Source organism: Annulohypoxylon maeteangense, assembly GCF_022496945.1.
Source record: "Annulohypoxylon maeteangense strain CBS 123835 unplaced genomic scaffold GGS22scaffold_32, whole genome shotgun sequence".
Lineage (NCBI taxonomy): Eukaryota > Fungi > Ascomycota > Sordariomycetes > Xylariales > Hypoxylaceae > Annulohypoxylon > Annulohypoxylon maeteangense.
In genome coordinates, this window is record NW_025953279.1 from 182472 (window position 1) to 193210 (window position 10739).

The 10739-nt window shown below is 46.3% G+C and overlaps 4 protein-coding genes across 4 annotated transcripts; 3 read left to right on the top strand and 1 right to left on the bottom strand.

Moving 5' to 3' along the window:
* Positions 1–293: 293 nt before the first annotated feature.
* Positions 294–1132, bottom strand: GGS22DRAFT_198395 (uncharacterized protein; the record flags this gene model as incomplete). Its single annotated transcript, XM_047966129.1, has 1 exon — positions 294–1132. The coding sequence occupies one exon, from the start codon at positions 1130–1132 to the stop codon at positions 467–469; it is 666 nt and encodes a 221-aa protein (XP_047813913.1). The 3' UTR covers positions 294–466.
* A 2233-nt stretch (positions 1133–3365) lies between these two features.
* GGS22DRAFT_100861 (uncharacterized protein) lies at positions 3366–4609 on the top strand. The gene is made up of 3 exons (XM_047957678.1): positions 3366–3791; positions 3861–4141; positions 4201–4609. The coding sequence occupies exons 1-3, from the start codon at positions 3606–3608 to the stop codon at positions 4556–4558; spliced, it is 825 nt and encodes a 274-aa protein (XP_047813914.1). The 5' UTR covers positions 3366–3605; the 3' UTR covers positions 4559–4609.
* Positions 4610–5286: 677 nt separating this feature from the next.
* Positions 5287–7335, top strand: GGS22DRAFT_193671 (uncharacterized protein; the record flags this gene model as incomplete). The annotated part of the gene is made up of 2 exons (XM_047965408.1): positions 5287–6106; positions 6203–7335. The coding sequence occupies 2 exons, from the start codon at positions 5287–5289 to the stop codon at positions 7333–7335; spliced, it is 1953 nt and encodes a 650-aa protein (XP_047813915.1).
* Positions 7336–7899: 564 nt separating this feature from the next.
* On the top strand, positions 7900–10072 carry GGS22DRAFT_193672 (putative vanilly-alcohol oxidase; the record flags this gene model as incomplete). The annotated part of the gene is made up of 7 exons (XM_047965409.1): positions 7900–8165; positions 8227–8299; positions 8465–8484; positions 8540–8747; positions 8799–9783; positions 9852–9916; positions 9986–10072. The coding sequence occupies 7 exons, from the start codon at positions 7900–7902 to the stop codon at positions 10070–10072; spliced, it is 1704 nt and encodes a 567-aa protein (XP_047813916.1).
* Positions 10073–10739: the final 667 nt, after the last annotated feature.

The following is a 10739-nucleotide window of genomic DNA, read 5'->3' on the forward strand; positions in this document are numbered from 1 at the left end:
AATGATCTCCGAGAGGGGTCTCTATCTCTCGCGGCTGCGGCATGGGTGATGGGAGCTAATGTCCTGCGAAGAGGTGACGATTACAGACGAGAACAAAGCCGGCAAATTACTGTAAAATAGACATCGTACACTGCTACAGGGACTTGGTGGGACGTTGGGTTAATTGACTATATATAAGGTCAAGTTTTCGCTCGAGAACTATGTATTTGGATACGGTGTCTTCCGTGATATTGAGCGACATGATGGGTATAATATCAGCTACAGCTACCTGAGTACCTGGTATATCTTGAACATCTGTCGACCCCCTTTATCTATGTCATTATATTTTCTATATTTCTGCACCGTTACCGTATGTCCTCGCTCGCTAATCGAACACTAGGACCTTTGAAATCCTCCGAACCGAGCGACGTACTTCACGAGCTGTTGCCGATAGCACAGGGTTGAGAAAGGGTGATTAACTAATCAGCTAGGTACTATCGTCATTCCTCGACACTGCCACGTTCCGCGAGATAGATTGTTTACGGGACCGTCCCGGCATCAGCGGATGAGGCGCCATCCATTCTCTCCCTTGCCGTTCCCCGTTGCGAGATTCCGCAGCTGTTTGGGATGGTCGAACTCCAGGTTCAGTGTTTCGACGTCCTCTAGCAGTCAGGGCTACTGCGAGGGATGAAGGTGGAGGTTTTGTTGTTGATGGAGCTCGAGATGAAGGCGATGGGGGTTCAGTATGGCGCTGGATGTTCGACTTAAACCCAACTGAACTCTGAGTCTTGGTAGATTCCTCTTCCCCTTTCCGATCTTGGATCAAGGGTGGCGGTAATCGTTCGAAGCTCGGCGTGTTCTTATTCTGTGGCGTCTCTGATACCGACGCGAATGCCGTCATACTCCTCTTACGACGCTGCCCAAGATCGTGCTCTCGTTGCGCGAGTCCATCATGCAGCAGAGGGACTATCTCCGCCCACCGTGCGCGGCACTCTTCGGCACTCTTCTTCGTCCAAATAAGCCTAGCCACGTCGTCCCAATGACTCACGCCGTGTCGTGCCACCGCCTGCTTCAGGATGTTATCTTCGATCTCAGACCAGCGAGATTTTATCTTGGGGCTGGAATCTGGCTCTGGAGGAGGACGTCTTGACATATTGGGAGATATGTTCCTCTACTTCGAGCTAGGGTTAGGTCTGAGGTATACAAGTGAATGGGTATCTACCTACCTAACTTGATGGACCTTTGAGAAAATTTATTAATGAAGGAATCAGAAGGATACATATGTACTAGGTAGGTATCTTCAAGACGTTTCTTCCTTCTTACGACATACCCCTCAAATTATGCTTTGGGCAATAGGGAACGTGAGAGATATGATGTCAAAAATGGGGCGGAGGTAAGTTTCAAGAGTGTATGAACGAATAGAGATAGCTCGGATATCTCACTTTACAGAAGTCTAAACCCCACGTGGTTGATCCTTATGTGAGCACATATTGAGTATATTTAGGGGTTCATAGAGTTCTTTCTCATGTTAAGTCTGCTCTTGTACCTACAAATTGTAAATGCATCCTATGTAGGTACTGGACCATACTAGCTAAGGTACCCTTAATCATTTCTCATCTACCTGCCTAATACTAGGTATCTGTAGGTAGGTACCTAGGTAGATATCAACCTAACAGTGCACCCTGAGTTACTCGAGAGTACCGAACATTCAATGTCGTATGCCTCGATCTGTATTGGAATCACATAACATACCTTGGTAGGTAGGTAGGTAGGTACATATAGTTGGTTTATTAACGTTTACCTGGTATGTAGATAGGTGGATAGGTAGCTATCTGCTCAGTAACTAACTCATAGGTACCTACAATGTACCTACCTACCCCTTTACTTTTCCTCCTATAGCCCAAGGTTCTTTGTTAGAAAAAACCTATCTTCCTAGAAAGAGTACGCGCGGCGCTTTGTTGTTTCCAGGTTGTAATCTTGCCTGGTTCTTCATAATTACCTGGTAGGTACCTACCTAGTACCAAATATATACTGGACTTTTGATTAACAGATAAAAGACCACAAGCTTAGGGGCTTATCCGTATTTTCGACGAATTGCGACAACTACCTCCGTTATATAATAGCACCATGTTGATAGGTACATAGTACCTAGGTAATTTTCCACTCCCGTCTCCATTGGCGTCGTTTAAAAAATAACCCCTGTTCAGATTCAAATTGTAGCATCTCGCATTTTTTCTCGACCTATCTACATAGTAGGTAATCAACAATTCGCAGACCGTACGAACCTAGGTATTCTATTCAGATCGACCAGATCGGCTTAGCCGTACCGTTATCTAATTTAACCCTGCCAATATGCCGCGATGCGCCAAGTTTCAACCCAGCATGAAATGCCGTGTGCGCTAAACTCAGTCAAGATCTTGGGCGCTTTGGTAAACCAATAGAAATACGTCTCGCTTCCATTAGCTGATAGTAGCTAGCACTTAACACAGATACATTTCTTTCTGTATCGTCTCTTTTCTCGTCAACGCTTCTTGCAGAATCGATATTCCCTTCAGCTTCGAACTCCATTTTTATACAGCTGAGAGAAATACGACGTTATATAGGTACCGAGGGTATGTATCGAGTGTTTTGAATTTTGTTGCTTGGTTCTTTACTTAGTTTTTTTACTTACTAGCTATGCGCCAAGTTTCAATCTCACAACCAGTCGCGAAATTATCCTCTCTAATACCGCAAGCCACTCATTTACTTCTGTATCGGCAACAGTCACAGCGACCAAACATCCCGATGCTGTTAGGCTGCATGTCGTCGATAATACTTGACCTAAAATAACATCGTCGTCCGAGCGGGAATGTCCCGACCATGTCGACTAGCAGGCTTTATTAGTGCCCGTACATGATGTTTTGTTCGTGATTCTCTCTTTTTAGTAGACCTTCTAATATGTAACTGACAGATTTGCCAAAGCTTGACAAGTTGAGGCCAGCCTCTATACTATGCGGTAACATCGCGTTGCTGCAGTCTGTAAGTAACCAATACACTCTCAGCTGGCAAGGATGTGTATTATGCCTTCCAGTATATGGCTCTAATCTCAGCCGCAAAAACAAAACAAAAAACACCACCAAAAAGCCGCAAACCAGCCCAATCTCCATTGGCGTTTCCGTGATAGGCTGCCGCTATGAAGCCACAATACCCCATCTCATTTTACTAGATCCCCAGGATCTAAGCGTCCTGGGCGGATCCCATCTTCGTTGCGCGATAGTTACCATTTGTTGTTATCCTTGTCCTAGTCAAGTACCTAGCCAAGGGACCTTGGGCCAGATGCCTACATACCTAGTAGGAGCTGAAATCTGCCTTTCGCTGTCGATTTCTACCCTATTGCCCCTCCTATCATGAAGCAGGCTAATATTATTCTTAGTTAGCGGACGATTTGCAGCTCAAGTAAGGGTCTTTAGTCTGCAGAGAGTTGCTAGGGTCTATAGATGCATATGAGCAGGATGTCCCCCCCCTTTATTACTTGAGGCACGTCCCGCCCTTCTCTTCATGATCGTTACATACTATTAGCACATTTGTACATCAAGTATCCTTTGTATAGTACTCTATTCGCTATACATTTTCTTTCATTTGCCGAGATGGAACAACCGTCTTCGAAGTATTCCAACCAGCGAGCCCCTGGGAAGGAACACATCCCCCTCTACCCCAAAGGCTTCGTTGCTATCCGGATAATCCAACTAATCCTTAGCATCGTCTGTTTGGGGTTGTGCGCTTTTGGAATTGCTTACTTAGTTTTTGCGGGGGATGCCTTGATGTTATTCACTGTATGCAATCCTGATAGTTTCCTGAGTAAGCGAGATAGGAAACGAGAACGAGGCTGATATGATTTATAGGCGGTCGCGACTATCATTACTAGCATATATTGCCTGGTTGCGAATTTTGGTCCTCCGAAGGCCTTCAATTACTGGGCCATACTCGGCTTAGATATCTTTCTCGTCATTTTTTGGTTGATCTCATTTGCCCTCCTCGCTGCTCAGGTTGCTTCTGCGTTCGCATACTACCACGAATACAGCGACTACTATGATGAATACTACGACTTAAGCAGCTACAACACGGCGGTAAATATCTACGGCGGATCTCTCGCTGCGGCTGCGGGCTTAGGTGGTATCCAGTTGTAAGCTACCTACCAAACTATAAGTCGATTGTAGACATAATTTCTTTAACACTATCTAGCCTTCTATACGTTATCTCGCTATCCATCCACGGCGTCATGCTTCATCGTCACCGAAAGGCTGGACTAAAGGCCATGCCTTTAGTCGTGGCGTCCGGGGGTGCCCCGGCTGCGGCTGTATCGCCTAGCGATGGCGAGAAGTTCCAGATGCAACCTCAGGCCGCACAGGTCTATCCTCAGCATACTATACCCGTGGCTGGGGCTCCTGATCCCCAGCAGGGTTATTACCCGCAGAGCTCGCCCTCTCCTCTCTCATCTCAACCCACTGGAAACTCTTACGTCCATCCCCAGCAGATCGTGAACCCCAGCCAGCCCATCTATGAAGTTCCAGCTCAACCTCAGCAATATCACCCTTCATAAAAACGAGAGAAAACAATTGATAAAGAAGTAAAGGGTGGCGTCCGTCTTCTAGCTAACAATTGGCTTTGAGCGACTCTGTACGATAGCTAACATTAACTATACTTAGGTAGATAGATGTCTTTCATGTTTAGAGGCTTGGAAGGACTCAGCGTAGGAACAAAAAGATCGAAGAGATACATATCCTAATCCTTTGTGCCTATCTCCATACATTTCCCGTTGGCTTGTTTCTCGAAGCTTCTCTATTCGATGGCTTCGCAATAGCATGAAAGCGAATTCTTTTTTTACTTTGACTTTGTTCAGTTGTCTAGGTACCTACTTAGATACTTTTTGCGATATAAAAGAATGGAGTAGCCGGCGGGCTGCTTGCGGTCCTTGGAATGCGACAGTCCACCTGTATAACTGAATCCGGTAAGAAGCATACGGAAACATCCAATCACAGTTGGAGGAGACCGGTCATTGTCTCGAAACATTGTGCATTGGTAGTCTTTGTTCACTTACTAACTTTTCTGATCGCTGCTAATTCCGGTTGCCCTTTTAACCAGAAAGTATCATAAACTTCTGCTCTCCTAGAGTCCATTTTAATTCTAATCGTCACTAAATTCTACTAAATTCGTAGGAGATTTTTCTTTTCTTTTTCTGTGTGTATCAACTTCAGATAGCAGGATTGGCAAATATCAAGTATAAGAGCTACACAATTATACTACGTACCTAGACACACAACGAACATGATGGCATCGGCGGTACCTGGCACCCCCGGCATCCGGGGTCCTGGCAATAAAGCTGGCGGCAAGGCTGGGGAGAAGCCTGCGACGACCGAGTCAAATGTCCGGCCTGCGATTTATCCGAGGGAGGGAGATGTCCGGGACTATCCCAAGGGCGTTTTCGAGTTACTGTGGACGGGAATTTTCGGAGACTCTGACAAAAAATGGGGACCGTTCTATAAGCACATCAGAGCGGCCAAGAAAGAGGGCCGCTGGGAGGAGTGGGACACCTCAGATATCGTAGCCGCCGAGCCTAACGACAGAAGCGATATCATAGACCCAGATGAGGACACGAGACGGGACCTGAAGACTCAAAAATCTGATGCATACATCATGACACGTGAATTAAGAGATGATGTCCGTCCTGCGCATCTCAACGTCGAAGAACTACTCGGCAGGCAGATCCATCCTGGCGACTACGACGATAAATTTTTTAGGCGCCAGTGGAATGCCCTCTACGAAAACGTAGTGGAGTTCTCAAATAAGTGGTTTGATGCCCGCGTGGACCTTCGATATCTTACAGAGTCTCAGCAAGGGCCCAACCAGATTTGGGGCTCACACTTGACGGAACAGTTCACCGAGTATTCCCGACTCGTTGTTCAAGAAGACTCAAAAGTTGGCGGATGGCCTGCTATTTTAAACGAGAGCCAGCAACGAAAATGGCTCGTAGTTGGTATCATGGCCCAGATTATAGAGAAAAAGATTTTTACCGAGCTCTTGTTCGGGGCCGAACGGGTTATCCAGGATGAACTAGAAAGGCTTGACCTCCTATGGATACAAAAAGAAGGTGAGTAATCTCGGCTAGGAAGTTTATTTCGGTCTTCTCTTGCCCTCCCCCTCCCTTTCTACTTAAGAGTTGATTCGCTAATATGTTGACGTGAAGGTTACGGCCGCAAGACTGCTCGTGCTATCACCGCGAGATACGGCATGGAGGGACGTCTGCTGCCGCGCAATTTCTGGACCCAGGTTGACGACTTGGCGGCCAAGACGATGAAGGTATTCCTACCGCTACTTAACGCGATGAAGGAGGTTGTTCCGAACAGTCTGGCGAATGACTATTGTCAAGAGTGCTTCTTACAAGAAATACACGCTATCATCGCACACGCGGGTGTGATTCAGGTCTGCACCGCCGTCTCTCCTAGTATTTTTCATGTTCTTTCTGCTACACCCGGCGCGCGTATGGACTACGATATCGAGAGGCAATCTGATATGCAAATATATCGCGATTCTAAGGCGTTTTACGAGGAGCAAGACAGACACTGGACTGAGTACGTTACGGAATCTATGGCCGGGCGACCGGCTCAGAACCGCACCGGAACTCCCATCAAACTGCCCCAGAACGAGGAAGAACGCCGTACCATGGAGTACCATCGGATCCGCGGTGCTAGGGTTAAATTTGCCGTATTCCCCAAGTTAACGCGGTACCACCCCATTAACAAAGGCAAAGGTGAAGCCGAGCTGGAAAGGCCTTTCGAGGACGAGGTGAGCTGGGATGGATATAAGGAAACCAGCGAGGGCCAGGATGTTGTCAACCTCTCAGACTGCTGGGTCATCTATAAACAGGGCTTGATATACCCCGAAGAGGGATTCGTCGATGCGCAGACCTTGGATAGTCACCTGCAATCGCTTATCAAACCACCGACGGGGTTGGTTGGCTGGCTTTGGATGGTGATCATGTCATCATGGTCTACGTTTAGAAAAGCGTTTTGGCATATTCTTTTTGTCGCCGCTCTTTCTTTATTAGTCTCTTCCTTCTTTGTGGGCGCTTCCTACTTCCGATGGCTTGCCGCCAATAAGCTTCCTTACATCTTCTTTTCCCTCTTTTGCGGAGTCCAGATTGTGCAAATCCTTCTCCGTAAGGGCAAGACATTTCCTGCCTGGGTCATCATCAGTATTCCAATTGCGTTAACGTACGGTACCGGCTTCATCTATTACACTCTATCTCGGTCGGGGGATGCTGCCGATGCTGACGCGCATGAATATGTCGATAATGTGCTTAACAATGCTGGAGCGTGAGTTTAAAAATTAAGCACGAGTGAGAGATGAAAAGATGGATACGCGGGATCTTGGTGCGGCTGGCGCGATATCGCGTTTTGTTTACCTACTTATGTTTTAGTTCGTCAATGGTATTCTGTTATGCCTTTGTTTGTATTAGTTTGCGCGACGGGAAGGTTGTTTATTAGCTAGATAATTCATTCCGATCCGGGATAGAAATAGAATAAATGAATGCCAATACGCTCAAATATTACTGGTCAATGGTGGTTCGATTAAGATTTACATCCTACACGCTGGTTAATTTCCAAGGTTGTTGATTTTTTACCGTAGCTTCGCCCACAACTGCCGAATTCGTGTCGGGAAAGTTAAACGGGTATATCCATGCCTAGGTATATAGAGAATTACCCCTTGTTCTAGTGGGCCATCATCATTATCTCCGCACATTAAGCATGACGGTTACGAGAGTTAAGCGGCTTGTACGCCGAGGTTAAAAGAGAAGCTCTCTCCTCAGTTGTGATGCTTGTTCGTTTCCCTCTCTCTTTGGCGTAGAGATTCCCGAGGTCCCTTACGTGAAATTCAAACGACATGGCCACCACTTTGCGGCTCAAATACTCAGATCCCCTATACCAAACGGCTCATGAAGAAGCTTTTTCGAAGCCACTCTTTGAGGAAATCGAAACTGTCTTACCACCAGACGTGTCCAAAGAAGAATTCACCTCAGCTCTGGGACAACTTATCAATGCTCTAGGAAAGGATGCTGTTTTTAGCGGACAGGACTTAAGGGATTATGTCGATCCCTACGAGATCCCCGAGTCTGGACATAGGAGAAGTGTGCCGAGTGCTGCACTCTGGTAAATGAGTCCCTTGTAGGGCACAGCTAATCGATAAATAAATGACTAACTCTTCGTATAGTCCATCTTCGGTGCCGGAACTTCAAGCTGTATTGAAGGTTGTAAATGACTACAGAATCCCAGTTTGGACATTCGTATGTATTCTCAAGACTTCTCTCCCTCTCTTTTCGGTCTCGGTCGCGACAGCCCTATAGTCAAGCTGAATAGAGGGTTCCAAGGTTGTTACCCCCATGAATCCTGAAAATGTGCAACCTCTCCTCAACTATTCCACAGAAGAAATTACTGACTCTCTTTTAAAGTCAAGAGGAAAAAATCTAGGGTATTGTTAGTTCTAATCTATTATATGGATAAGGCTAAAAACAAAAATTAAAAAGCTATGGAGGACCAGCACCGCGCGTTCCTGGGTGTATTGCTCTAGACCTGCATCGGATGAACAAAATCCTAGAGGTGAACGAAAAATTCAGCTACGCAGTAGTTGAGCCCGGAGTAACCTTTGGAGACCTGTACGAATATTGCGCGAAAAACAAACTCAAAGTCTGGCCGAGCACGGCATCTCTCGGATGGGGAAGTGTCATCGGTAACGTGGGTATCCGCCTCTGACAGAAAAAGGGGGGTTTGAATTAACAACTGTAGACGCTTGATAGAGGTATGGGGTTCATTCCAACCGGAGTACATCACGAAAACGTGGCCGGTATGGAAGTTGTTCTTGCGGACGGCGATGTTGTTCGCACGGGTCAATTTGCCATGTCCAATTCGCCGTCGGCGCATATAACGAAGCTGACATTTGGTCCGACGATCGACGGGCTCTTCATACAGAGCAATCTCGGAATAGTAACTAAGATGGGCATCAACTTAACGCCGCAACCGCAGGCATACATGGCATGTTCTTTTGATGTCCCGGAATTTGAGCACATCGAAATCATAACCGATGTTTTCGGAGAACTTCGACGTAACGGCACCTTACCATACATGGTATACGTCTTTTACATCGCGGAATGGGCTACCATGTTTGGCAAACACTCGGAGTGGTGGGAAGGAGAGGGCCCGATCCCAGACTGGAGGCTGAAAGAGATGCAGCAAGATCTAGATGCTGGTATCTGGACCGTGAAATTCGGGCTTTACGGACCGACGGACCTCATCAAGGCTCAATTCGAAGAGGTCCAGCGAGTGGTGGCCAAGGATGCCCCTGTCGGTCGTCTTCGCCATACGTTATTCACCAACGAAAATGGTGGACTTCTTGAAGCAACAGCTGTTGATCCAGTCTATGGTGGAATTAGAGTGGGAATCCCCAGCATGTGGAACATACCAATGGTGAACTATTATAACCTCCGCAACGACTCGGTTGGGGCACACGGGGCATATTCCCCTATCTTGCCCCTGGATGGCAAGACCGTACTAGAATGGGCGAGGACGGCTAAGGGAATCTGCGCTGAACAAGGCTTCGATTTTCTGTGCGACTTCTTCATGCACGAGAGGTATGCCATATTTGTTACCATGCTTTGCTTTGACAAGACCAGCGAAAAGCAAAGAGTCGGCGTAGATAAAGTCTTCAACAACCTTTTCGAGCAAGGTAGCAAGCGAGGTTTTGCGAAGTATAGAGCACATATAAACCACATGGGTAGGTTGATATTGTACTTGGATGCTTGATTCCCACTCCACCCAATGGAATAGACTGATACTCGATAGACTTGAACGCTGATCTGTTCGATTTCAACAATCATGCTTACCGACGTTTCGTCGAGACATTGAAGGTAAGTCTGCCTTCTACGACGGATGAACTTTTGATAAAATAGGTACCTAACTTGTATTTTTTTTTTCAGGAATCGTTAGACCCTAACGGCATTCTGTCGCCTGGGAAACAAGGAATCTGGCCGCAGAGGTTGATGCGCTTCAAGCATCTTCATTAAACCGGTGTTTAGGTAGATACTTACCTAGTTGTTTGAACATATAAACGAACGGGGTCGAATTATTTCCCAAGGTTCGCAAGCAACGCGAACTCTTAATTTTTGACGTTTTCGGATTACAAGTAATTAGAAATTGCGATTGCCAACGTCTGTTTATTTTATGTATCTACTAGGTTATTGAAATATACCCTAGTTCATAATATTCACATACCAATAATCTAAAAGAAATATTTTCCTTATCTGCGTACTACAATGAAACGCGTTGACGTGTTTAGTTTATTGGTTGAAGACAAACCATTATAAACTTTCAAGTACCTACCTAGATAATCATTGGAAACAGACGGGATGGCTAATAAGCGCAAGAAGCCCAAATATTATGCTGTACGAGCCGGCAGACAGCCCGGAATATACAACACTTGGGAAGAATGTGAAGAACAGGTCTCTAAGTTTTCGGGTGCTGCGTTTAAAGGGTTTGATACGTACAACGACGCTTTGACATTCGTTGGCGATGCTATTTCTAAGGACCAAGACGACCAAGACAGCATAGAAGACGAAGAAGATGACCTGCCGAATACCCCATCCATAACCTCGGGAAACCTGAGAGGTCACAGCCTGGCCATCGTCAAGATCGAAGATGATGTAGCCTTCATGCCACCAGCGTCACAATCTT

Coding starts and splice junctions, on each gene's coding strand:
- GGS22DRAFT_100861 (XM_047957678.1), top strand. CDS start 3,606: ATGGAACAACCGTCTTCGAAGTATTCCAACCAGCGAGCCCCTGGGAAG. Junction 3,792..3,860: donor ATGCCTTGATGTTATTCACT/GTATGCAATCCT, acceptor TATGATTTATAG/GCGGTCGCGACTATCATTAC. Junction 4,142..4,200: donor GGCTTAGGTGGTATCCAGTT/GTAAGCTACCTA, acceptor AACACTATCTAG/CCTTCTATACGTTATCTCGC.